The following is a 27,446-nucleotide window of genomic DNA, read 5'->3' as shown; positions in this document are numbered from 1 at the left end:
GTCTGCAATTATGTGCTAGGACATAATTTGGTTATATTTTTCAGTACATACATTGTTCAGTAATAAAAACTTTATTCTGAAATCATTACAGTCTGTTGCAGAAATCTGTATGTTTTTATGCTACAAAATGGAAATTTGCCTCTGAAATTTCCATGACACTATCAACCACAGAACAGTATTGTTCTTACCAAACAGAACCCTTGCTGAGAGTCAAAGTGCTATAAATATTTAAAGAAATTAATTACTAAATAAGCCAGAGTAGTGCCCCAGTCTTTAAATATTAAATGGAACATGCACAGTTGACAAAAAGGAGGCAGAAACACTGAATGGGGCAATTTAATGGCCTAAATGTAATTATTTGCAGTGCAAAGGCAACTGTTAAAGTAATTTTTGCTTAATGACAAGCAGTACTCAAAATACGAGGGCTTAAGTGTCCGCGTTCTGCTTGCTGAAAGAAATTTCTATCCTGTTTTTTATTCTCCTACAGAGGCCCCAAAGTTCACCAAGGAGGTTAATTAACCACTGTGAGTAAAAAAAGGGTTTTCTTTGGGGCAGCACCTGGGTGTGCAGCTCAGCCGTGCCCAGCCTGCAGGGGGAGATGCTCCAGCAATCTCCAGCTGCTCTCTGGGCATCAGCTGCCTGGGAACTCCAGTCCTGCAGTGATGCTGATCCTCCAAAAGCCAGCCCAGAGAGATGTGGTGGCAGCTTCTGGGCACTGTTCATTGTCCAGGACTCCTGTCTGGTCAGGAGGGAGTTGGGTGCTCTTACTTCCCCCTGGTAGAGGAGGAGGTGCCAGGGCTGTGGAGGTTGTTTCTGTTGTCAGCAAGGCACTTTGGTGACAGCTGAGGCTGGGAGAAGGTTTAGTCATAGCCAAATTTGTAAAGCCATGAGTAATCATGTCAGGACTGCTTGTGCCCCTGCTCAAGATCCAAAAGCTGCATTTTAGCTTGATGGCAAATTTATCTGGAGTGGTCAGTTTTGACTTGGAGTCCAGCAGATCATTTTTGGACAGACAGTCAGGTGAGAAGTGGCAGCTCAGAAAAAATGAAGTCTTGTGACTAAAAATGCCAGTGGTGCCCACATTGTTAGGCAAATTCCAACTTTCTCTTCTAGGAGGAGATGTGCCTGTTGGTTCCCATCAGTATCATCTTTCCCATGGAGACATTTACCAGTGGAATTGCAGGAGCTAACTTGCATTTCCTGCCTGGAGCAAACAATGCCAGCGAGTTGCTACTAGGGAAGGACCTAGGAAGTGGCACTTCATGCTGACTGCAGCATAGAAAAATTGCCTCTAGGCTCCAAAGTATGCTGTTTATTTGTTTGTTTGTTTATCTATTTATTATTTTAAATATGTTTTTATATTGCAGCATAGTGCAGTTTTCTGCCATTTGAGCTAAGAAACTGAGAGAAGGGTGACTGGGGAGGAAGAGAGGTATGTGTGAGCAGTATATGGGAAAGTGTTCTGTTCACCCTGGGATGCTGGATAAATGATTGTGTTTGTACTTGGTCTTCCCTCTCTCACCTCTGTTTTGGGTTTGGCTTTGTTTTGAGTTTGGTGGTGTCTTTTCTTTCGTTCTGCAGCTTGTGAGTGTATCCAGAACCCCTGAGGATTTATATCAGGCAGCACAGGGTTTTTTCCAGAAGACCACAGCAGGGTCTGTGCATGTAGTTTTTATATCATTCAATAGTTATGACATCCCTTATTTTAAACCTCTTTTCAGTTAGGCCATATAATATTTGACCTCATTTCTGTGGAATAGATATATCACTGAAAAACAGGAGCTAGAAGGATCCTGCATGGAAGAAGGTTACAAGTGAAGAAAATTTGTTTTTTTAAGAAGACTGAGAAAGACAGTTTGGGAAGAGTTGGACTGAATTTTAAGATTCTCAAGCAAAAATATGCTGTAAATTCCTTGGATTTTTTAATGAAGAAAGTCTTTTTATGCTAAAGACTGGAAGTCAGTTTCTAGCAGCTGTTTCTGCACTGCCTAAGTGTATGTGGCGTGAATAAAACCCCACAGTGTGAGGTGCTATATAAATACAGAAAAGAAAAAAAATGTATTTTCCCATGCTGCAGAAATCACCCATCTGTACCACTCAGGGTCTCTCAGCTGCAGCTCAGTTTGCTGGGCACTGGTACCATGTGCCAAGGCCACAGGTGGTGACAGTCATGTGTCACTTTCGTGGAAGAAGGACCCAAAAATGTATCAGCTCTGCAGCTCCATCATCCCTTATGTTGCAATGAGTACTGCATATGGCAAGGTTTCTGAAAGGATTTGGTTCTGTTAGTGAAACTGCATAGATGGTGGCCTTCAGGGGCAATTGTCTTTCTCCAGACCCATCCTCTTAGCACCTCCTGAATGAAAGAGATGAGTTTGTTCATGAAATGTCCTGCAGTATTTTAATGCCTGTGCAAACTAATTGGCATGTAAGAATGAAGATAATCCCCACTAGCACACCTAATTAGAAGAGCAGTCCTCATTTTCCTCCTGCAGTCTCCTCTCAATTTAGAAGGAGCTCAGGCACAGAAATGTGCTTGTCATCCTTTGAAGTTCCAGCTTCTAACATGAGCCAAATGTGTGGTTTTTTAAAGCATTTGTATTTGAGAGAATCCCACAGGATAAATACTGGTTATTCATAGAGCAATAGATTGTCACAACATTGTGAGGCGTGGATGTCACTGCAATTGGAGTACTGACACATCTGAGAAAGGAGGTTGGGGTGTGCCACTCACAGCTGATCAAATGAAATGTGCCTTTGCCTGCAGTAATCCTGATTTAGTGCAGCCTCAGCTCTCTCCTGATCTGCAGAGAAACTCACCCCAGCTGATACCTGGCTGTAAAAGTCCATGTGAAATGACACTGCTTTGAAAACAGGATGACTTAATTAACTGTGGGCAAGATGCTTGGATGCTCTGGTTTTCCAGTGCTGACAGAAAAGTCTGTGGGATCCTGTTTTGGAATCCTACCCTGAAGACAAGAGTTGGATATACTCCAGCCAGTTCTGTCCCTACTCTTGTCAGAGGCCTCCTACAACATTTGCAAATCTTCGTAACCTCAAACCTGATCAAATCTGAAGGTGTGAAGATGCTCCCATGCAGACCCTGATGTAACTGATGGCAAAACATGCTATTTATATGCCTGCAGAAGCAGAGAACACATAAAAGGCAAATGTTTCACTTCAAATTCTTTCTGAAGAGGTTGAGGCCAGGCTGAATCACACAGGGGAGGATATGAGGGCCTTGGAGTCAGGGAAATATGTCAGTCTTTTGAAACAGGCTCTTGACTTCCCAAAGCCAAGACTGGAGATTCCCAAAGAAGCACCTGCCTGTGGAGATGGGGCTGGCATAGGCAGTGCAGAACAGCATGCAGGAGGGAGACTGGGAGATGTTGCAGGTGGTTTGTCTTCCATGGTGGCCAGGTGGCTGGCTTCTGTCACTTTGCAGAAATGGTAAACTGAATGCAAGGTGAACAGGGTGTCTGGCTCGGCCTCCTGGTGTCTCCTCTAGGCTGTCTCCTGGAGCAGGCTTCAAATGGAGCTGGAATTCCTGCTTCCTGCTGGTGAGTTGGATTGGAGCACTGTGTTGTGTCCTGTTTTCTGTCTTTAAAGGCTGTGTGTCTGTAGCAGCCTGCCATTGTCAATGGACAATAGAATGGCACACGGAATGATAACAGAGGGAGCTGCCAGCTCGGTGTATAGATCCATTGTGCTCCAGGAACACTGGCAGTCCGAGGGCCATCTGCTCGGCTCTGAAGACAAACAAAAAAGAAAACTGTAAATACACTTAAGATTGGAGATGGCCCTCTGAGGGTTAATGAAAACCAAAAGGAGTTCTGGTCTTTGCCTGGCTCTGAAGAGAACTGAGTGGAACATTCAGACTTCCTTGTTTTAACTTGTCATTTAAGCTTTTTATTCCACTACGGACTAATTGGGACAGCAGGGGCTGTTAAAGGAAACGATGTAAAACCTGATCTCTGTATGCTTCCTCTGGCTCCCTAGAGCATCATCACAGTAAACAAGAGGTTTGCCAGTGGAGAGGGAAGCTGAGAGCGGTGATTTCCCTGGTGGAACTCTTGGGGAATACTGCGTGCCATTCGCTCCCCAGGTGCCATAAGTACTGGGATTACTTCCCAGTCGTTCTCGGGGTCTGGCTGTACTGGATAGGAGGTGGGGGGAGGCCGTGAGAGAGGGAGCAATGAAGGGAGGGGAAGGGACAAAAGCCTCGCAGGAGGAAAAGGCTGCAGCAGCACCTGAAGAGGCTTTGATCGGAAAAGGGTGTGGAAGCGCGGCGGTGATTTCTTGTGGAAGCAGTTTCAGAGGGATGGGTTCCCGCACCTCCTCCCTTCGGTACAGGCTCGGCATCCCCTTCTTGGTGGGAAAGAACAAGGATGCTACCGCATCCTCTGGGCTGGAGAAAGAGCAGGGAAGCCTCGCGGGGCGGGAGGATGTACAGGGCTCTTGGAAGTGTTAGTCGGGGACGGGAAGGGCGGCTGCGGTAGTTGCCGAGGAAGGGGAGACGGGGGCTTGCCCAGCCTGCGAGGAGAAAGTTGCGCTGCCCGGGAGGGGAGGGAGGGAGGGGGCGGCGGGGCCGGCGCCGCCCCCGGGGGCTCGCAGTGACGCAGCTCCGCGGGCCCCCCGCCCCTCCGCCCCCGCTCCCCTTAAACCGCGCCGGAGCCGCCGAGCGCAGCCCAGCCCAGCCCAGCCCGGCCGAGATGGGGCCGCCGGCGCTGCTCGCCCTCCTGGCGGCCGCCGCCCTGGCAGGTGAGCGGGGCGAGGGCGCATCCCGCCGGGAAAGGCGGGGAACGGCCCGGGAGCAGCCCCAGCGGGCGCGGGGAGCGGTGGAGGGATGGACGGGCTCGCTCCGGGGTGGCGGCGGTGGGTGCGGGACCCGCAGCCCGGGGTCGCCCCTCGGGAGGGGCGGTGGGGATGGCGCTGGGCGAGAGCTCCCCGGCTGCTCCGCCTTTATTTTTATCCCAGCGCAGCGTCTTTGCACAAAGACTTCTCGGTGCCGCTTCGGTACAGCGGTGCTGCTGGGTGTTCGCCAGCCGGTGCTGGATGCTGGGAGGTGGTGGCAAAGTAGCGGCTCTGCGGGTTTAACTATCAAGATGTTTAATTTTTTTGCACGCGGCATTAAATACTAAAACCCCACGGTTTTAGTATTGAAATGAACCTTAAACACAATAGAATGAGGTGGTGGCTTGGCTCTATAGTGTTTTATGCATACTTACATCACTGGTTGAAAGACTCGGTGTCATTCTGGGTTGAGTATTTTGGCTTTAGGTCTGTTAGAAGTCTCCACGCTTCTGGGACTTGTACAGAGACTGTGAGGAAGTTGACTGCCTTCAAGTGCCTTTATTGAATTCAAAGAGGGAGGGTGGAATATGGAGGGGAAGAGACCCCACCAACACAGCGAAGCTCACCACACTTATACATAGATTCTATGGGGGTTTATTACCAAATATTTTTTTCTGTTTATGCCATCAAATAGATCAGGTACTTCTTTACATCCTTTGCATCCTTTGTGGCTGTCGTGCTTTCAAATGTTGAACTGGTTAAACATTAACTTCAAGAACTTTCTAGTTCTCCTGCAAATCAATATGCCTAAATTTCAGTGATCCTGCCTAGGAAGACACTGTGACATTTTGATGAGGAATGACACTGCACTGAGTCATCTGCGCTGATGAAACAAAGCCATGTGGGGATTTCATCAGGGACCCACCTGAAGATCTGTTCTAATCTTGGAGATGCAAGCAAAAACAGTGTGAATTTGTCCTGCATTTATCATTTCTTATGATATTCATCAACTCTCAGCACTTAGGCAAAATAAAATAATCTGATAGCGACTGCCTGGGCAGACTTGGTTCTGGAGGGCAAAGCAGAGCCAGGGCTCAGCTTTGCTTAGTGGGGCTGTGGTTTGTTTCTGGCTGTGTGTTCAGGTGCAAGGTTTCCATGCTGGCACGTGCTCTGGAACCCTGCCGTGCTCCCGTCTGCTGTGCTCCTGCAGGGCCATGGCTGGGTGCCCTGCTGCCTGAGCCTGCTGTCCTGTCAGGGTGATGGCCTCACCCCCCTGAGCACACGTGGAGAGGGAGGCAGCCGTGCTGGCCAGCACCTGCAGGTGGCAGGTGCCCCAAGGGAGCTCTTGCCAGCTGGCGTGGGCTGGCACTGCCAGCACCTGGGTAAAGTGGGGCATTGCTGGCTCCCCACTGCCTTCCTGGCTCAGCCCTGGCAGAGCAGCTGCCTCAGTGTGTTATTTCAGGCTCTGGCATGGATTGGAGGCTCATCCTGTTTCTCCAGACAGGTTAATATGACATTTGTCCAATACCATTTGGTTCTCCTGACATTGTTATGATGCTCCCTCTTTGTTCATGCTGACTTTCACTGTTAACCAAGCTCTTGGGAGCTTTTGAATGGCAGCAAAGACAGTGGGTACAACCTGACTTTGTCTTTTTGTGCCACTGACAGTGCTCAGGGGATGGCCTGAAGTGGGAAAAGATGCCCAGGAGTTTGTCTGCTCTGTACTTTATCCCATCACCTGGTGTCACTCATAGAGATGTGCTGTGGCTGCATCACTCAAAGGACAAAATCAGATGTTTGCCCTGGAGCCTGTCAGGTTTTCACAGGGGCTGGAGGAGCAGAGGAGCCTCCCCAAAAAGAGCCCGTGAAGGGGCTCATACTTTCAAGTGAGTGGAGCCTGGGAGCAGCTCCTGCTGCAAGAACAACATCCCCAACACCTGTGGGATCGAGCGAATGTCTTTTTAAGAATAACACTTGTTTTAGTGGGAGGGGCTTTGTCTCCTACCCCGCTTTATGTGCCTGCTGCTCCTCCTGCCTGCAGCAGCCTGGAAATCTGCTACAATCATTTACATACTGGGTTAGTCAAGGAGCCCGGGGCTGCCTCAGCCAGCTCTGAACGCCAGCGATGGGGGAGAGGGTTGGCTCTGAGCAGCACCATCTCCCCTCACACACCACCTGGCACTCCGGGGGAGGGATGCAGTGCTATTTTAGGGGAATCCCTTCTGTGCTCTCCTTGTGTGGGTTCCCTTCTCTGATGGCACTTGTATACGCAGGGAAGGGATGGGGGCTGGAGAAGCACATCCCTGCATATGTGTTTGGGGGAGAGCACAGAAATATCAGGAGTTATTAGTGTATGATGCTCAGCTATTACACTCTGAGTCAGTGCTCCAGGGGATGTCTGCTTCCTCTGCCAGCACAGAGAATAAAAAGGTTGTGTTGCTTTAAATAGTGTCAAGCAACGTGCTCCTGTCTTCCTTGGGGCAGTGCTCATTCTCCTGATGTTGAGAGGTAAAACTGACCTCCTTTATCTCCATGATGTGCTCATCTATTGTGCTTTATCTTCATGTGTGTTCATCTGTTTCAGGAGGTCTCTCACTGACCCAGCCAGAGAGGGTTCCCAGTTGTATTTAGGACCTTTGTAAGGACTTCAGAGCTGCACCTTTTAAGTGTGTGTGTGTGCTGTGATTCTGCCCCGTGTGGGAGGCTGCACAGCCAGGATTCACAGGCCCTGCTTCCACACACTGCTGTGGGCTGGCAGAGGTGCTTAACCTCACTCCTGGAAATCTCCAGGTGCATGGGAATTGACACAGTTTATTAACAACACACAGCAGCCAAGCTCATTAACCAGCTGGAGATATTGCAGCAGTGATGCAAAATCAGGCAGCACAGAGGTTTTATTGGCAGCACTTCTTTCCAAAAGCAAATTCCTTGGCCCAGGTACATTAGAACTGGTGTAAGGAGGTGTGAGTTATCCCACGTCCCCCGGGCAGAGAGAGTGAGGGATGGGTTGTACTGCTTCCTTCCAGAGTAGCTTTCCACTGAGGGGGATTTTCTTATTTCTTGGAATGATAATGGACCACTCGGTGAATGGAAATTTTTCTGTCTCTTCTGGCTCTGTCCATCCTTGCAGGAGCCACCTCCAAGTGAGACAACATTTCTCTAGCAGGACTGGGACAGTAGCTGCTTTAAAGTCTTAAAGAATGGTCTGCTGTTGGCAAGGGGTACACCTAGAGCTTTCCCAAGAAGCCAAAAGATTCTTGGTGTACAAACAGGCCTTGCTTGTTGGGTTTGATTTACTTTTTAACCATCACACAGGTGCAACTACATAAGGACTTGGTTTGAAATAAAGTTCCATTTTGGAATTTAAACGTGGCTTTCTTTGGTGTTGCATTTTTTGTGGGTGGGATTATTCTTGGTGTATATTGTTTTAGTGCTACAAGTGTTACCATGCCTCTTCTCTCCTGCTATGCCTCAATTTTACATGGCTTTTCCATCCAAATAACGAAAGATTTAACGTGGAATGGTTTAGCTGACTGCCAGCCCAAAACCCAAGCTGCCTCATCAGACCAATGTGACTGAGGACTTCTGTCAGTGATGCTTGTGTTAATTAATCTCTAATAATTGGTTTTTCTTCCAGGTGCCAGCACAGTTCCAGTGGAAAAAGACCGTACTGAAGAAATGGTGAGTAGCTGCTTGTCAAAACAACCTCAGAAAATACCAGTCAGATGTTCTCCATTTCTTTAAACTCTCAGGACAATGCTTCATTTTTTTTCCTAAGGGTAAATTTTCAGAAAGCTGATGGCTGGTGTGGAACTCAGAGTGCCTTCAGGTGTCAGGAGATGCCTGCCTGCACCTCAGTGTGTTTGGTGGAAATGGGAGCTGGCTCTTGTGTCAGTACTTGTGAAGCTCTGCATTGTACAGCTGCTTGAAAAGTGATCTGAAATATTGCACAGTACATGTTATTGTGCTGACAGCTTAGGGGAAAGATGAAATATCTACAGGTACCAACTGTGTAACAGACTTACTGATGTAGTCCTTCCTCTCCTCCTTTGGGAAGATATTTTACCCAGTGTGATTAAATAAATGCCATCAGCTGCTCCCAGAGCTGACACCAGACCCCCTGCACTGGTTGTTGCTGTGATCATTTAGATCAGCAAACACCTGGTAATAATCAGAAATAGTTAAAAGACAAATGCTTCTGTAAATGTTTCATTGTCTCCTCCCAGTCATCCCCACAGATTGTCAGCCTGGGGTTCTTGTACCCCCAGCAAACAGGAGCACTTGTTCTCACCATCGACTTCAGCACCTGAAAATCATTTTACACAGAGGAGATACTTTGGTAGTGCTTAGAATCAGAGCACATTGTGTGACTTTCCTAAATCAATCCATTTTCTCTGCTTCCAGACAACCCAGTTGAATGCTCAGTACTAAAAACCAGGCAGGACTCAAAGCACAGACACATGAAAAGGTGTGAAGTGTGTCCCTTACCGAGGACATGGAGCTCTTTTAGGTATTGCCAGTCCAAACTGCCTTTGCAGTATCCTCATTTGGACAGATCCTGCAGGATAATCCTCATCCTTTGAGTGTGTGTTGTGTCTGTTTATTTTATAGGGTGTGTTACCACATGTTGTTTGACTTTCCTTTGTACTGAGTAGGGTATTTAATATTTTTAAAGGTACAAAAGAAGCGCCTTATCTCTGCAAACAAAAGGGGAGATAAAAAGACCTGTCTGTTCTCTTCCTGTTGGTACAGGAGTGAGGGGCAGAGCCCAAATGTACAGGATTACTCAGAACTCATTAATAATAGCCTGAACTCTAATCTCCAACAGGCTTTTCTACCAGCTGGGTCAGAAGTAAAATTCCATTTTTGCCATGAGGATTTCCTCTCCTGTTTTGTCCCTTCCAGGTAACCCGGTGCATTGTGGAGGTTCTGTCCAACGCTCTCTCTAAGCCAAATGCACCCCCCATTAATCCTGAATGCAAAGAAATCCTGAAGAAGGGTAAGTACAACATTTTCTGAAGTTAGGAAAGGAATTTGGTGCATGGTTTCTCTCTGGTGTTGGAGCTGGTGAACTGTTACTTCAGCCTGTGTGAAACTGGTGCCTCCAAATTTCAGTGCCAGGATTCTGGTTTCCTTCTCTTCAGTGTGTCTCGCTTAGGGAACAAACAGCCTGACCTGGGAATTCTCAGGGATTCTTGCCTGACACTTGTGGCTCCCTTCTTGAGCCACCTGGACAGTCTGAGGACTTGACAAAGTCTTTAGGTAGCCTAAGAAGATGAAGCATAAATATTGCAAGGCATCAGATTTATTTGATTGGTTTTTTTCAGTCAATTAAAAAAAAAAAAACTTTTAAAATTTTCTAAAAAGAATCCCTGGTGGGTTTGGGTAGTTTGGAATAAATGGTTGTCTTTTTATTGTGAATAAGCATCTGTGATGGGCCTGGTCTGGCATTCAAAGAACTCAACACAGCTCCAGATCCTATTGATTTTTAATGGGAATGAGAGCTAGCTTGATTCAGTACTAAAAACGTGATCACAAAAAAGCCAAAGAAGGAAATCTATTCTGGAAATTCCAGGGGAACTTGTAAAATGCCTAATTAAGTGGAGTTAATTAGTTAGTTAATCCTTTTCCAGGCAAGCATACAAAACAGTGGCAAACTAATGATTTTTGAAAGCAGAATTAAGAAATCAGTTCTGTCCTAATTTCCTTGGTACTTTGGGAAGCCAGTCATCTCTTTGAAATAACACTTCAGTGGAGGGTTGGATTACTCCATGATGTTGCTTTTGTTATTGTAGGTGATAAAAATGACAGAGAGAGAAGCGAAAACGAACAGCCTGAAGTGAGGCATCCCAAAGACCCAGCAGAGGCTGAAAAACATCCTACTGGGAGCATGGAGAAAGAACAAAGGCAGGCAGAAGAGGAATCTAAAAAGTACATGGAAGGAGGTGATGAGGAGAAACTTGCTCATGAGGAAGGTAAAAGCAAGGAGGAGGAGGAGGCTGGACACCACACTCCTGCTCAGGATGAGACACTTCACACGGAAGAAAAAAAGCACTACCAGGAAATTGGGAGAGAGGAGGAGAGGAATTACCACAGTGAAGAGGAAAGCAAAGAGGGCAAGTGTTGTGAGAATGTAGAGGCTGCTGTTCTCACCAAGAAGTCCCACTCTGAGAGCATGAGCATGGATGAGTTCCATGGTGGGAATGATCAGAGCCCCAGGGGCCACTGGCACCTGGAGGAGGGAATGCAGAGCCCTTCCAAACAAATTCGGGAAGATGAAGAGGAAGAAAGGAGTGAGAAATTCCACCATGAGTCTCAGGAACGTGGTTTCTCCCACCAGCAGGAGCGTGAAGAATCTGAGGAGAGTGAAGAAAGGGAGGAGGGAAAGGAATCCTTCAAAGGCAAAGGTTACCATGGGAAGCACAGGGCGGGTGACTCCTATGAAGAGAAGAGGGGCCATGGTGGGGAGAGGGGGGAGCCAGCAGGGGGATCACACCAAGGGGAGGCCAATCTCTGGGAGCAGTGGAAGCACCGACAGAAACATCAGGAAGAGTCTGAGGAGAAGGGTGGCTCTCCTGGGAGGCATGGGCCCGAGGAGCTGCAGGGGGAGAGGCCTGCAGAGCAGGGCAGTGAGGAGCACAGGGACAGCTGGCAGCAGAGCCAGGAGAGCAGGGAAGAGGAGAACAAGAGGCACCACCACAGTGAGGAGAGCAGTGAGAAGTGGCATGAGGAGAGGAGGCAGCACGATGGATCCCGCCGTCCTGGGGGGAGGATGTACCTTGGTGATGGAAACGAGGAGGAGCTGGCCAGGTACGTCAGCGAGGAGAAGCAGCGCCGTGTGGGAGGGAGAGCCCGCGTGGGGAACAGGGAACAGGAGGGGTCCCAGAAGGCTCGAGAGCACAAGGGACAGGCCAGCAGGCACTACAGCACTGAGGACAGCCTGGAGGAGGAGGAGGAGGTGGAAAAGAAGCATCACAGCAGTGACCAGGTGGAAAACGAAGAGGAGGAAAGGTTTGCAGAGAGAGAAGAGTACAGAGGCCATCTCCCCGCCGAGAAAGAGAAGAGAACTGCAGCATCCTACAGGCCTTTCTACCCACTGCTGTGGTGGAAAAGCCGGCACTTGGACAAAAGGGACGGTGCAGGGGAGCAGCTTCTGGAGGGCAGGGAGGAAGGCAGGCCTGCCCTGAGTGAGAAGAGCCTTTTCCCTGAATACAATGACTACGAGTGGTGGTCAGAAAAGCAGATCCAGAATGCTCTGAAGCACAGGCGCAGCGAGAAGAGGAACCCTGGCAAAACGAACAGATACGATGTGGAAAGGCAGTACAAGAAGATGGATCAACTCGCACAACTTCTGAACTACAGGAAGAAGTCGGCTGAACTGCCAGGGCTGTACAGCTCTGGGGAAGACCTGAAGAAGCGTCACGTGGCTGGGAATGACAGAAGGAGCCTAAGCCAGAGGCCCCTGACGGAAGAGGAGGTAAGTGCTCAGCAGTTTGTCTGAAAAGGAAACACACTTCCCAATCCATTCCCAAGGCAGCTGGGAAACTGCATGGAAAAACACAAGACTAAGTCACAGTTAAGGTGTGAGTAGATCTTCAGTGATTTAAAAATCTGCTTTCTTTGAACAGTGGAACTTTGAGTTTGCTGAACTACCCCAGGGCACAGTTTGTGCCGTAAAGACACAGCTCCTGTCTGCTGCAAGGCAGGAAGGGAAAGATTTTGTTCCTCTTGGGTCCTGCCTCTCCCTTGAGGCTCTACGAACTGACACAGCAAAGGTTTTGCTGCCCCATTGCAGCAGGGGCAGAGAGGAAACTGGCAAGCACCACTTGGGCTGGTGGGTTGTTCAAAATACCAAGCTGAAAAGTGAGTTGGGTGTTCAGAGGGAAATCAGCTGCCCGTGACTTCCCAGGTGGAATTGCAGAGCGGAACCTGCATTGCACCTCTAAGTCCCGTTCCTGTGTGTAGTTCATACATAGTGAGTCCTCTTCTTTTTGCTGGACTTTGTTCTGCTCCAGGATCCAGGAAAACTGAGCCTACAGCCATCAGGTAGCTCCCACCAGCCAGGTCCTCCTGGTGTGTGTCTCTGTCTGTGCACTGCACAGAGCTGTGCTGGGAGCAGGGGAGGCTGGACACTGATTTATACAGCTGTTAATTGGTGTTTACAAGTCATCCTGGTACGGGCTTGGCTGGAAAGCCTCTCCTGCTCTCTGTGCCTGTGGAGCTGTGTCCTCACTGCACCCTCTGCTGGCTGTGGGACTCCCCAGGGACAGCACCTGCAGCTGTGACATGGCAGGAGGCCACCCAATGGAGGGTAATAACGGTGCTTTAAATATACAAAAATGAGGCTGTAATTATGGCCAGCTCTCACAATTAAAATTTTGATGCTTTCCCCAGCCTACGTTTGGTCCCAAGCAGGGAATTTCACCAATCTCCCAAGTCTTTGCTGTACTGCTGTTAACACCCACTCTGCTCAGGGACTGGGAAGTGGCAGGACAGAATCTGCCTCAGAAATGGCCTTTCCTCTCCCTTCCATGGAATAAAACATTTCCCAGAGTTAACAACGATGTGTGAAACGCTCTCTGTTTTCACAGGAAAAGCAGCTGGAAAACTTGGCCACCATGGATCTGGAGCTGCAGAACATAGCAGAGAAGATCAACAGCCTCAGGAGAGGCTGAAGGTGTCCTGTGGTAAAGTCACTGCCACTGGATTGTTGTTTGCCCTAAACCCAGGAGATTCTATTCACTGTCCACTCTTGTGTAGTGATTTACACAGCTGAAAGTGTCTTTAATTTGCTGTTATGCTCCTAAGACCTGAATGGCATGAATTTCAGTAACATAACCTATCATGTGGGCAGGTATTTTTAATATGCTTTTGGAGATAATTGTGTTAGTGTTCTTCAGGAATATATTTGTCTGAGTTTGCAATAATAAAAACCATTGATCTTGGACCAAACCTTCTCCTTGTTCATGTGGCTGAGGGGGTGATCGGAGTGAGCTGGATCAGGTGTAGATTGTGCACAGAACAGTGGTGCTGCACCACTCTCTTAAAAGTTACAAGGAGCCAATCTGTGCATTTTGTTTGCCACTTTGCATGAGCATGAGAGGGAAGAAGGAATCTGAAATCTCAATAGTCATTTATTTCTTGCTTCCTTCCTCATTTTCACGGCATTTTACAAGGATTTTGGCACATTTGAAAACTGGGCTTTGGTGTTGAGACTGTGTCAGTGTCACTGCTGGTGAAATGCAGCCAGTTTGGCTTTGATCCAAATTCACTCCTCATGTGTTCCAACATTGTTTATTTCTCAAACTGATCTATTATGCAAATATGTTTTTCCCATGTTATTGTTTTTTATTGTCACAGTATCTAATATAAGCAGCCATCTAGAATGAAGAGATGGTGAAATCTGCATCCTCTCCTTGTATGGGTTGTTCACATAGGGAGGAGAAGAAAAGAGAGAACTTCCCAAAAAGTAGAAAAACACTGGGAAGTTTATAAAAGTCAAATGTAGATAAAACCTGAAGATGTAGTGTACCTGTTCTCCCAAGAGGAAACTTAAAACTGCTTCTTTCCATGAAATACAACCCCTGTTTCCAGCTAAGGCTGCCCTAAAAGAGCATTACTCTCCTCAAAATACTGAATTTTACAGCTCTATCAAGTCTCAGCACTTGATCCCAAAGCTCCAGGTTCTGTCCAGTCAGTCCAGACACTGATGAGGGAGTTCCAGAGTGGAGGCCAAGCCCTCCAGGCCATACGAGCTCCCACTGAGTATTGTCCTCCTAAAGCCTATGCTGGACCTTTTTATTTCCAAAAAGAGGAAAAGGTAAGAAAAAAGATAAATCTCTTTAGGGAAAACACCCTGTAGTTTAATTGAAATGGCAAATGCAAAGTTAAAAAAAATAATAAAAAAAGCCCGACATCTGAAAGATCTAACAGTAGAATAAATAAATATACATACAGCAGTTTTCAAAATAGGAATATCTTAAAAACATACAGCAACTCTCAGAAAATGTCTTGGAAAATGACAGGCAATATTAATAGAGACATTGTTTAAATATTTAGTATTTTAATTTAAGAACATGCACTTTCTCCTCTGTATGTTTTTCAGAAAAATGTGGAGTCATGCTGTAAGCATGGGGTTGTCTCTATTATTAGATTTCTCTTTTTATTGTTCCTTTGGAAAACAAAAAGTATGATTTTTCCTGTTTGTTCTACTTTGTTAAATCACTGAACAGAGCTGAGCTCTGTGTCCAAGTGGGAGCAGATCACCACATGGAATCCTGAGGAGAAGCCTCTGGTGCCTTCTGGGAGAATGGAAAGCTAAGCTGGATGTGTTGATTCCAACTCAACCTTTTTAAAAACTACCTCATACTCAGATTTGGCAGCAAACAAACAGAATGCTTGCTCTGAGGCTTTGTCTTTTCTTGATCTTCTCTCCCTCTTGAAGTTGCTGTGAGTTCAGTGGGATGTTTGCTCCCAAGGGTTTTCCTTGACATTCAGATGATGTGAACTGCTCAGGAGCATGTGAGTCCTCCCTCTCCTGCAGTTCTGCTGCTTTCTCTGACAGATGCACGACAGGCACAGCCCTGTGCTGCCAACAGCACAGAAAGGACTTGTTATTTCACTAAAATCCTGAGATCTAAACCATGAGTCACTCTCCAAATGTTAACAAGGAAGGTCTTGAAGTTTGCATCTTTTAGATGACGGCTCTTCCATCTTCAGTGCTTCTGAGTTACTGGAATCAGATTTGCCCTTCTCCAAGACAACAGTGATGCCAGACAGGAGGTACCCTCCACCCCCACTCATGGTCAGCTTGGGATGGCTGCGATCTGGTAAAACCTTTAAAACAAACAAACAACAACAAATCACACCCCACAACCAGCACCTGTAAAAATCCACTCTGTGTGTGCACATCATGTTGAGTAATTTCAGCTTACAGGACAGGATCTAAATTTTTTTCCCAGTCACAACAACAAACAGGCATTTGGGAAGTGTATTTATCTTTAAAGTAGCTGCAGAGGAGAATCCAGTTGTAGAAATCCATAATAATAAACTGCTGCCTCACCCCTTACTTCTTCCTGGCATTGCCAGCAAAAAAAGATCTATATATAATAAATATCTATAGAAATAAATATAAATATATATTATAAAGCAAGGTTTGAGGACCATGACAGTGCCATGATGTGCTCAGAAGTGAGGTACTCTGCAAGAAGCTACAGCTGCTGCACAGAGCAGCCTGAAGGGATTCTGTGATTTCCAGTTCTGTCCCTGTCACCTTCCTGCAGCCACAGCACACCTTTGTGTAAGGACTGTGCCTCCTCCTTGCCTGACTGTCACTGCAGGTCTCAGAGGTTTTACCTGTGGCCAGGACACTGCACCTGCACACAGGACCCCTGGTCAGGCCCACCTTGTGTGGACATCTAGGAATTATTAACCCTGCCACTCTCCTACAAATATTTCAGCAAACGTTTAATAAAATGCAAGAAAGTAAAGTCTTTCCATTGGAAACGGTGACAGTGAAGCATTAAAGCTCTGCAGAACACTCTAGGGTAGAGCAAATGCCTGAGCTGAGACATTGTTTCAGTCAGTCCCACCTCCCCCCTGTTTTCAGGGAAGGTTCTGCTCCCCAGAATTCCCATGGTTTTGGCAGCTCCTACTGCCATCCTTACCTGGTAGTTCCGTAGCCATGTTTCAGACAGTTTCAGGTTGATGACTCCACCTCTTTCTCTCAGCTTGGTGTAACATTCTAATAATGGCTTAGAAAAACCAAAGAGGAGGTTACACAGCAGAATGGCACCAAGCTTGAACTGTAACAGCTGAAGTAACATCCCCATTTACCTCTTTATATTGGCAGTAGACAACAAAAGGCCTCGAAGGAGCAACAAATTCCAATAAAGAAAGTAGCAAGGGTGTGGGATGAAACTTGCTGGCTACAATTAAGCTGCAAAAAAAGTTTCATGCACATTAGTTTTCTGCTTCTGAAACCTGCTCACCTAGTGACATTTCCTCCTACTTAGCACAGCAATCAATTACAGCTTAGAAGTGTCTCATCAGCATGTTTTCATTGCTCTGACAACTCCCCAAATGTAAAAACAGATCATTACTTCCTACTGGTGTAATTAAAAGGCTGAAGCACTGCTCCCCAAAGTGCTGAATATTAAATGCATTGCAGGAGCACTCACTTCAGCTGTGTCGGGCTCCACAATAATTCTTACAGTCTAAGAAATTTCATGTTGCTTGCTCTGCCCCAAGACCATTTTCCAAATACAATTTCAGTTTTGTGACTGCCAGATGTTGCTTAGAATGTAACCTCAGTCGTGACTCTTTAGACTAAGTAGTCTTCTTTTAATAGTTTTATATAAAAACAATATGTAAAGCGAGAACAAATCCTTAAAAGGCACGACTAAAAACCTTTTAAAAAGGAACTATGTCCTTGACAATCTAAAGCCTTCATATTTTACTCTCCGTCTTCATTTTAACATCACACAATAACTTGGATCTACAAATGGTGGAGATTCTCTACCACTATCTCCAGTTTTAATCCAGAAAGTCACTGCTGAACTACACTGCAAGAAATGGTTGATAATAAGTTAATTAGCTATCAAGTTGTGCTTGTGCAGAAAGAAGGGGCTAATTAAACTCCTTCACAGTGTACAGAGACTGCTGAGATGCCCCATCAATAAACATTTGTTCTCCAGTGGAATGTGCAGCTCTGGAGCAGAGTTAAACTTGCCTGGCAAAAGGGAGGTAAGAACTGATGTTCAATTTTTTAAATACAACAGAGATAAGGAGATGAGACAATTCTTTTTCAATTGTTCCCACTTTGGTTGTTTGCCAGCCATGGCCTTGCAGACCATTTACTTCTAATGCAAACCTCAAAGGAATTGTGCTCCATCATGAACCAAGCAGACCACAAAGGCAAGACTCATCCTGTGCCGTGGAATGCTGCACTGGCACTGCCAGGGGCTCTGCCAGACTCCAGGAAGGGAGGTGAGGGCTGAGAGACAGGGCAAAATCAAATGCTGCTCTTTCATATGGCAGCACAGACTGGTGCCAGCAGGGAGCCTGGCCAGGCACAAAATGGATGCAGTGGGTGAGGGGGGAGCAGGAAGGGGCAGAGGGAGGGAGATGGTCTAATTCCAAACATTTGGCATGCCTATGAACAAATTTCTGCTTCCACGGTGTCAGGAAAATGGAATAGTCTATCTCTAAAGTCTTCTTTAAAAGAATTCCAAATACCCAATGAACATCTTCCTTTTTCCCCTCAGTGGCCTAACATCAGACCTGAACTCTCATCAAAGGAATTGAACCAACAGATCCAGGACAAACAGTGTTTGACCACACAGCAGCACAGAAGGTAGAAATTTAACTGGAATGGTGTCTTCTACATTCAGTAAAAAATACTGTTAAATTCAGATACCTGAATTTGGTACCCACCTTCATCTAATGAACAGCTTTTCTCTACTCTGCCAGAAAGACTGGGACTTTCTTCCCACCTCCAATGTTAAGCACCTTTTTCCCTATCCTTTCCCTGTTTCTCTCCTGCAAAAAATCCCTGAACCCTTATTCTCCCTGTCTGTTTCTAGTCTTTAATTTGAAGCATTTCCTTATTCCATGCCAAGTTTTCTGTGGTTCCTGAAAAGGCAGATGACTGAGGAAGGGGGATCAGCCCTCTGGGACAGTGCTCTCAGGCACCATAAATTCTGTTTACCCCCATCCTGCTGGAGCCTTCCTACAGCCAGGAATCACTCATCCCTTCAGGAATGTCATTTGTTACAGCTTTCATGCATTTCAGAGGACAAGAGGAGGATAAAAGTGATGGAAAACAAATAAACAAGAGACAAATACTAAATGGGCCTCCTTGAACTCAATCAGCAACTGAATGTGCTGTTTTACACGGAAGGAAATGACAAGTGAAGTCAAACATTAATTTTGCCTTTGCCAGATCATGCACAGACATTAATTACAGTGATGGTGCAGCACACAGCAGTGAAACCAGACCCAAACACTGCCACTATTCAGGCAGCTCAGTGGTCACAGGCACTGCCAGACAGACATGCAGAGCTTTTTACAACCCTCCTTGAGCACTTTACTGCTTCAAAGAACACAGAATTACCTGGTTCTGCATGTTTATAAATTCTACCACTTAAATATGCTACATGAGGTATATGAATGAGCATTAGTTAAAACATTTCATAGTAGTAAAACCCAAAAATTATATACAAGCATTGAAAAATAATCAGTAAATGTGCAGTAAAATTTATTCAAGCAGAACAGCTTCATTTCCAGTGAACCAATATTCTTTGGAGGAAAACAAATTAATATGTTATTAAATTAACTCAATTAATGTTACCTGGTTAACTTGAATCACTTCAGCATTTGCTAAGAGCACGGTGAAAAAGTCACAACCACCAAATGCTCTTACACTATTTTGGAGCTCAATTTCTAGGAATAGATTGTATTTGTTTTAAATTTATAATATTACATCTTTGTGCTAATTTGTTCCTCGGGAATAACTGATCCTGGCTAAAGCAGGTAAAATAAAGTTATGTTTTTTCCTGTGTAAAAAGGAAATTAGTTTCTAAAAACAAACTAACAAAAAAAAAAAAAAAAAACAGAACAACAAATTTAGTTCCACTTTAATGAACTTAAAAGCTCAGGTTCTACTTTGCCAATTAGAATCCTTTATGTTTTTGGTAGTAATTTTGAATTAGATTCTACCTGGGTTCTGGTTTTCTTTGGACACATTTTTTTCATTTTTAATATTTGCTCATATTCAGTTGTCTTTTAGATAATTTCAAGCCATTTAAATGAAAGAAAAAATCTCCACCGGTGCCTTTTGTGCCCCCAGTTCTCTGCTCCATCCCACAGCCCCCATGGTCCGGGATGTTTCAGTGGGAGCACTAAACTGGGAACACCATTCCCAAACTATGACAGCCCCAAGCAGACTCACCCATCAGCATTCTTCTCTCTCAGCAAAGCAGCAGCTTCTTTCAGCTTTTTCCTTCTCTCCCACTGTTTTATTTGCTTTTCCCGAACCTTTGAACAACAAAACAAACAGTTGGCACTTTAACTGGTAATTATTTATCAAATCATTATTGCCTAGACTGCATTTTGGGTTTTTGAATCTTAATGTAAGACAAAAGACAACCAGAGTTCCACCTAAACACCTGACTAAGCTGCATTTCAGCAGGGCTGAATCAGACAGCAGAATTTTATGTCCACAGATGTTGTGAAACCTGAACAGCCACAATAAATATTCTTACGTTTTCTTTATTTTCTTTTTCTTTGTTCTCTTTAAACTCTGCATCTTCAGCATTAATGTCCATTGTGTCTTGCTCTTCTGTTGGATTGATCTCCATAGGTGCTTCAGTAGCAGGTTCCTCCTCTGTTTCCTGCAGGGAAGTCTGTTTCTCCTCACTCAAGCCATTGCTTTCCTCTTCCACCAGTGCATTCTCCTCAGGCTCTGCAGGCAGAGTCTCTGTACTGAATGTCCCAGACAGGAGACTCTGCACCTTGCTGAGAGGAAATTCATGAAGATTATCAAAAAAAGGTTTGGGAAATCCAAAACAACTGGTGGCAGCTCTAACAGGTCCCCCTCCTGGGTACATCTGAATGATGGATCCATAGCCTGTGGGAGGGAAAGAATCAAAACACATTGGAAAGCCAGAATTCTTACAAATCTAAAATTCTTTCTAAAAAGTTTAAATGAAGGGTCCATTTAAGAAACAGGAAGTAAATTGCTTCTCTTAATCAAACCATCAAATTTAACAAGCTGTGGAAATATGCCTCAAGGTAGAAGACCTTTATTGAAAGCACAGTTACTGAAATGCAAAAGGACAAGGTAACTCATGGAATATTTGTGTATTAAACATGTACTTAGGATTAGCTCAGAAGCTAACATTAGCTGCTTTCTTCTAATATATGAGCCATTAGCTCACATAAGCAGTGACAAATTGCTAGAAAAAGCTAATTTAATAAATAATTAAAAGGCAAAATTGTACAGTTTCAGTTACTTCTTTATGGAGTTGCTTGGATAAAACCCAAAAGTTAATTTAAAGAGCCTCAAAGAATTTCTTCAGACCCTAAAGGGCCCAAAGAATATCCAGGCCCTAAAGGAAGAGCTGTGAGATGTTAAACACACAAAAAAGAACTTCTCAACTGTTAACTGAAATTGTATCTAATTTACTTCAAGAAGTAGTCCTATGGCCAAAAAACCAATCTGCCTGTGTGCTTCCCAGACAAAGACAGCACATCTGTGTGCACATCACATCACCTCCTGCCTTTCCAGGCTTCTGGAATATAACTGTCACCTCTACCTGGTGCTTAGAATAATGAAACTGGTAACTGAGTTTCAAAGACAAATCAGGAGTCAAACTTCTCCTAGAATATGCTGAAGGAAATGTCACACACTTTCAAAACACACACTAAATCTGATGCAGTGAACAAGAGGAGCTGCAGCATTTCCAGTGCTGTCAGAATTCCAGTGGCACTATTCCTGTTTTCTGCCATTCACTTTTCTGGACTTCCAGGTGTCTGGGAAGAATCTCTGTACAAGCTCTTTACAGCTTTTTCTGATCTATAATGCTAAGAGAGGAACTAAAACAAATCTACATACAAGGCTATAAATTTAATAAAAATTAAGTATATAAACAATTATATAAAATCTAATTCTCTTTTTAAAAATGTTTTTAAGTACTGAAAAAAAAATCCAACTGATGCAAAAACTTTCCCCACTGGAAAAACAAATTTTTCCTTGAATCCTGGTGGTGGTAAGACTAAATTTCCAAAGCTGAGGAAGCACTTGGGAGTGCTGCTCTCAGCAGTGTCCCACAGGTGTGTATTTCCATCCCTTGGTGCAGCTCACCCCCCATTCTCTCCATCACAGCCCCCAGCACCAGGCCTGCACACGTCTCCATGACAATCATCTTGTTGCCAGCGTGGATGTTTCCCAAGGTCAGCATCTGAGCCAGGGTGTCGTATCTCAGGTGGCTGGAAGACAAGAGGCATTTCACAAACATCAGTTTGCTCACAGATGCTGCCTACTAGCCCAGGAGCCTGCCAAAAATTTGGATTACAGGTAGATTCAAAAAAAGCATCAGTGATCTTCAGAGTCACCACACAAGAACTTTTAATTACACATCTGATAATGAAGAACTACAACTGGAGCCAACAAGAAATCAGCCAGGAAAAACAAAAGCAGGATATGCAGTGGGCTGCCCATAGCAAAGTGGACATCTTGTGCTGTGCCAGCCAGAGAAAATATTTTTTCAACCTTTTGTTTGTTTTTTTCTCTGGCATGTCAGCTTTGTAAAGAACAAACGGTATGGATGCATTTCCTGATCCAATAATGAATCCCTTGTGGTTTTCACCTGTTTTGCAGGAGCCAGCATCACCTGGAACCCAGGATCAAAACCCAGCACGTGCACTGAAGAGTGACAGCTACACAAATTACAACTAATCTTCAACGGAACAAAGCAGCCAAGTGCAGAAGTGTTGGAAGGAGAAGGAAAAAGGTTTGAGAAGCCTTAAATAACATGTATTCCAAGATTTTCAATCCCAGCATCTTAGATGTACTATTCCTTCATTTAAAAATGTATCAGTCCACTGTTACATTGTCACAGACAGTATCTCTTGAGTGAGGTGAGTGAAAATCAAACAGAGCCAGATCCCTGCAGTCATGGCCCCATCTGACTCTGACCCCAGTGCTACCCACAGGTTTTTAAACTCTGGAGATTTGAGGATTTTGAGTCCCTGACACGTTAAAGACAACAATTCTTGCCTGTGGTAAGTGGCTGGTTGTCTTGTTACTGAGCCAGAAAACTGAGATGTGTGGCCACCAGCCAAAGCAGGTAAAAGGTACCTTAGAAAATCAAGGAACTTCTGTCTGTGTGGGCAATTAGCAAGGTGGTGTTGACAGGGAAATGGTGAATTCTGGCTCTGCATGCAAAAGAGCTCTCCTGTTTGCTGCCATATTGATTCACTTTTGGTATCACATTATCTTTCATTAAGTCACAATCTTCATGTTCAAGGGAAAGAGAAGAAAGGTGAGTACTGCATACTTTGGTATAGTGCAGGTATTTGAAAAGTATTGAAGTATCTTTCTGTTGTCATTTGAAAAAAGAAACAAAATGAAAACTCACTTAATTTTTCCAGGTTCCCTTGCATAATACATGGTTGAAAGGATGCGAGTGGATGGTTTCACAATTGTAATAACTGCCTCATATCTGTAAAAAAAACATAGTAATGGTCTTATTTTAATCTCAACAATTTGGGGAATTACCAAGTATTTTTCACATTTTAAAATTCACTTACTTTTTTTTCTTCTTCTTTATGTATTTATCTTGAGCAAATTCTGTTTTGTCTCTGAATGTTGTACTGTTCTCTATTAACTGCTGAACTATTTCCTTGGAAGAGACAATTCATTTTTGTTATGGCTAGCATTTATTTCTCATTCATTTCATAGACAGTATTTTTTTAAACAAGCACTGAAAATATTTTCTTCCAGTAGAGGCATCTATATCATGAATATCTCCTGGCACTAATGGCAAAGTCAGTCTCTGTTAACCAACAGGATTACACTATGTGTAGGAATTTAATCACATAGTTTTGCATAAAAATCACAGAAATGAAAATGTTTATCCAGAATATTCAGTAATATTTCATTTAATCCAACTCCCTCTTTGGGTCTCTCTGATTCCAGTATCTCTGAGGGTACCTTTTTTCCCTGTTCCATGTAGTTCCTCCCCTCTGCTCTGGTTAATCATCAGACATGTCCCTCACTCCAATAATTTCTGCAGTCTCACAAATTTTGCCACACTACTGTACCAACTCCTTGCACAATGTCCAACTCCTTAGCATTTATTACTTCCTGCAATACTCCTCCTCATTTTTTTCCTTCTCTAGCTTGCAGGTCTACCCAGAATTCCAGTTTTTGGTTTCTTGGTCTCCCTGTTTTAATCCCCACCCTTTGCCAACCCAACTCTTTCTCATGCTTTCAGATTCCAGCTGGAGGGATCACTCCAGCAAAACCAAACCAATCCAACAGGACTCCCCTTGCTTGGCGTTTGTCTCCATGACAGCAACACAAGAACAAAAATGCTGCTATTTTGGGTTCTGTGATCCAAGTAGTTTAACTGCTAAAATTATGGGTTCTATGAAACATGGAGGGGACAAATGAAAAAAAAAAGGAGTATTTTCAATTTGGACACTGCAGCTCCCCTTGTGCTTTAAAAACCTGCTCAAATAACAGAGTGGTGCAAGTATTCCTCACTTCCTATTGTGCTTTTCAGGCCATTATTCCTTCAAACACTTAACATGTGTGATTAATTATTTGAAACAGAATCTCTTTGTTTTTTTGCTTTATTCTAGGAAAAAAATAAATTCAGTGCCTGGTTTATGTTGTTTTGTAGGGTTTTTTTTTATGTTCCAGTAAAATTTACAGTGAGGAAACAGGGAAGTGTCCTGCATCACCAAGACACACCGTTCACAAACAGGAATTCAGATTTTAACAGACATTTAGGGAGGAATAACATCTATTGCTGCTAATGCAGCTTAAAATGAATATTCAGTGACAGTCCAGAAAGCAGAGTTAATAAAAGCACAGGAGATGCATGGCACAGGCTTGCTGAGGACACACAGGAAAGTCAGAGGGATCTTCTGCCATGGATGGTGAAAACAAAAACCATCAAAGCTGTCAGCCTGATTAGCACTTTCTTCTCCAACAGATAACACAACCAGCAGCACAACCATGGAAACAGAAGAACCATTCCAAACTCCTTGGACCCAGCAGGCAAAAGCAGAAAAACTGCTCCAAGGAGCCAGATACAAACAGGAGATGAATTTGAGGTAAGCATGAGCAATTTCCAGCTTTTACTGGAAAGGATAAACCAAAGACCAGAGAGGATTGTGCCTGACAGCCTCTGCAGAACAGAGCTGGCTGCAATGCCTTAGTAACAATTTAAAACAGCTTAGAGATCCCCTACTTTATGAAAGGTGCAGGCTTAAATAGCAACCCCTTTTCTAACAGAGCAGAACTGATCTCTTGGGAACACTCTGAGTTCCCCAGGTACAGATAAAGCAGCAGCATCACCCCTGTGTGGCAGGCACTGCCTACAGCCACACTGGTGGTACATTTGTTACGCAGTGTTATTTGATAAAGCTTTATTGCTTGGCCATAATCTTTTCCTACACCTTTGACAATTTAATTATTGTACAATTTTAATATCTCTGTAATACAGAAATAGTGTTTTGAACCTTTTACACAAGCAAAACTAAATGGTGATTATGTGAGCTGTACTTTTTTATGTTATGACTTCTGATGCCACAAAAATTTACTCTTTACTTTCCTCTGACAAAGTTGCCAACCTTACATAAAGTTCTCTCTGAAAACAGCTTTAGCATTTTTGTAGAACCAAAAAAAAGAGACTTGACCAGATGAACAAAGAAAAAGCACTGAAATCTATGCACAGATAAAAAGAATACCCTTTTCCAGAAACTAAAATATAACCATCAAGGTAGCACAGAAATGACACCAAAACCTTATTTTTACCTGTCCTTTAATACCCTTGTCCTTCAAAGCCTTTATGTCATCATGAGTCAGTTTTTGAGACTTCCCATCGTCAACTATGTTACGATTATCTGTCCCTGCTTCCTTTGTTTCTAAAGGAAAAGGATATAGATTTGTAAAATCTAGCTCCAATAATGGGAGAAACACATGATTTTAGTGTCACAGAAAGCAGATTTCTCGTGGTTAAACACACATTTTCATGGCCTTGCAAAGTACAGCCTAAGCAAAGAAATGTCATATGTGAGGTAAAACTGAATGTCAATAAAATCACCCAGACTCAGGTTCAAACTTTCTCCCACATTAAAAAGATTATTTGTTACAGGACGAGTGAAACCACTGATCAAGACAAAACCATGCACTTTTATGACAGAAAGAATGTAGTTAACAAATGATTAATAGAAAGCTTTCCCAATTTCTTTGGTATCATCAAAGAAACAAATTCATTTGAACTAGTTTTCCAGCTATCAATCCTCTGGGATACCTGTGGTAGTCTCTTCCACCTCTTGCTTTGGCTGGAGGTTTCCACCACTGGTTACTTCAAACGTAGTTCCATAAATATGTCCAATGGCATTATCCAGGTAGAACCACTGCTTCTCAAAAATTATCTTTCTGAAATAACAGAAAAGTGAGTAATACTTAAAGCATTATTTTTGTTGTATCTGAAACCCACTATACTTGAGCCTAAACTATAGCTTTATATAAGACATTTTTTATCTGTATCCCAGAAAAAAAGCAGGACAAGCACAAAAAGTGAAATTAACCACAAAGCCCACATTAAACTGAAACTGGTCAGGGAAAGAACAAAGAACTTAAACAGACCATATAGGAATAACTTTTTCTTTCCACTTCAAAAGAATTTTCAAATGACAGATACAATAAGGCTATGGCACTTGACAGCATCATTTTTAAAAAGTCAGAAATGTATTAAATCCAAGCTGGGTCATGCAGAGTAGTAGCAAAAAGATGAGCATGGTCCTGTGTTTTGCAAAGCTCCTCTGAAATAACATTTGCCAAAAGACTATGAAGAAAACAGACAGCAATCCTGGAAATGTTTCATTTAAAAAATTAAATTTTTCATTCCTTTCATTTTGGTTGCACCAAGGCAGGTGTGCATTTTATCTTCCTTCACTAAAAATGGGATCCACAAAGCTTTCAGGCTGACCAACAAATGCTGCCTTGCTATCCCTGGGAATACCAATCCTGGCAAATGAAACAGGTATCAGGATCTATGCCAGGCTCACATTCAAATCAAAACTTGCCAATACGAACCGTAATGATGCAAATTATACTCATCACTAACAGTCCCGTTCAAGCCTAGCACCTTTTAAATCTCCACCCTACCGAATCAGCCAGCCGGCCCCATTGCCCACAAGGCTGCCGGGGGAGAGCCCGGGCTGTGCCCAGCGCCTTCAGCATTCCCTGCCGGGCTGCAGGCGCTCTCTTGCTGCGCCTGGGAGAAATTCGGGAGCCCCCTCCTGGCACCCCCTCCAAACCGCAGCTGGCCAGCATCCTGCTGCACAGCAAGGCGGCTGAGCACGCTCGGGGCAATTAACACTGCTCATTAGCGCTTCACGGAGCCGCGAGCCGCGGCGAGCACCCCGAGCTGCTCGGGCTCCGCTGGGACAGCGGCACGGCCAGAGCCCCCGAACCTCTCCCGGAGTCTCACCGGCAGTGCGGCCAGGAGATCTTCCGGCCTTAAGGGGGATTTTTGCCATAGGGACCGAGACAACATTACAAGCTTTCCCGCCGCCTGTCACACGAGCCTCGCGGGGCCGCTACTCCAGCCTGGCGCGGCGGGACCGGCGCCGGGACCCCCTTCGCCCCGCCGGGGCCCGCCACAGCCGCGCCGAGAGCGGCGGGGGCGGAAGGCGCGGAGCGCGGCCGAGGCGCGGAGCGGCCCCGGGAGCCGGGGCGCGGCGCTCACCTGCGGCGCAGCACCGACACCGCCTTGAAGACCTCGTCCCGCTTGAGCACGGCGCAGTCGCCCTCACGGATGCGCGCGCCCGGACCGCCCTCCATGGCCGCCGCCGCCGCTCGCGCCGCGCCCCCGCGCAGGCGCAGAACCCGCGCGGGCGGGGCCCCGCGG

The 27,446-nt window shown here is 44.9% G+C and overlaps 3 protein-coding genes across 8 annotated transcripts in view; 2 read left to right on the top strand and 1 right to left on the bottom strand.

Moving 5' to 3' along the window:
• Positions 1 to 1,330, top strand: part of SHLD1 (shieldin complex subunit 1) — a 39,993-nt gene extending 38,663 nt beyond the window's left edge. The window contains exon 6 of the mRNA XM_064415036.1: positions 1,114 to 1,330. The gene's annotated coding sequence lies outside the window, so the exon portion shown is untranslated. The remainder of the gene's footprint in view (positions 1 to 1,113) is intronic.
• Positions 1,331 to 4,633: 3,303 nt separating this feature from the next.
• CHGB (chromogranin B) lies at positions 4,634 to 13,746 on the top strand. 3 transcript variants are annotated; one of them, XM_064415030.1, is made up of 6 exons: positions 6,666 to 6,871; positions 7,244 to 7,302; positions 8,432 to 8,475; positions 9,700 to 9,793; positions 10,590 to 12,271; positions 13,386 to 13,746. In XM_064415030.1, the coding sequence occupies exons 2-6, from the start codon at positions 7,293 to 7,295 to the stop codon at positions 13,467 to 13,469; spliced, it is 1,914 nt and encodes a 637-aa protein (XP_064271100.1). In that variant the 5' UTR covers positions 6,666 to 6,871; positions 7,244 to 7,292; the 3' UTR covers positions 13,470 to 13,746. The 3 variants fall into 3 exon arrangements, with proteins under 3 accessions (XP_064271099.1, XP_064271100.1, XP_064271098.1); XM_064415029.1 differs by lacking the exons at positions 6,666 to 6,871; positions 7,244 to 7,302 and adding an exon at positions 4,634 to 4,761; XM_064415028.1 differs by lacking the exon at positions 7,244 to 7,302 and having other exon boundaries at positions 6,793 to 6,871.
• An 885-nt stretch (positions 13,747 to 14,631) lies between these two features.
• On the bottom strand, positions 14,632 to 27,430 carry TRMT6 (tRNA methyltransferase 6 non-catalytic subunit). 4 transcript variants are annotated; one of them, XM_064415031.1, is made up of 11 exons: positions 27,285 to 27,430; positions 25,842 to 25,969; positions 25,343 to 25,452; positions 23,107 to 23,198; positions 22,935 to 23,018; positions 21,659 to 21,783; positions 20,058 to 20,422; positions 19,745 to 19,830; positions 16,630 to 16,732; positions 16,461 to 16,547; positions 14,632 to 15,630 (listed from the first exon to the last, which is right to left on the bottom strand). In XM_064415031.1, exons 1-11 carry the CDS (start codon positions 27,377 to 27,379, stop codon positions 15,457 to 15,459), a joined length of 1,449 nt encoding a protein of 482 aa, XP_064271101.1. In that variant the 5' UTR covers positions 27,380 to 27,430; the 3' UTR covers positions 14,632 to 15,456. The 4 variants fall into 4 exon arrangements, with proteins under 4 accessions (XP_064271101.1, XP_064271103.1, XP_064271104.1 ...); XM_064415033.1 differs by lacking the exon at positions 27,285 to 27,430 and adding an exon at positions 27,027 to 27,139; XM_064415034.1 differs by lacking the exons at positions 25,343 to 25,452; positions 27,285 to 27,430 and adding an exon at positions 27,027 to 27,139.
• Between the last annotated feature and the right edge of the window lie 16 nt (positions 27,431 to 27,446).

This window comes from Passer domesticus, chromosome 3 (genome assembly GCF_036417665.1).
Source record: "Passer domesticus isolate bPasDom1 chromosome 3, bPasDom1.hap1, whole genome shotgun sequence".
Classification (NCBI taxonomy): domain Eukaryota; kingdom Metazoa; phylum Chordata; class Aves; order Passeriformes; family Passeridae; genus Passer; species Passer domesticus.
Note: the sequence above shows the minus strand (reverse complement) of the source record. Positions and strands in the feature narration are given on the sequence as shown.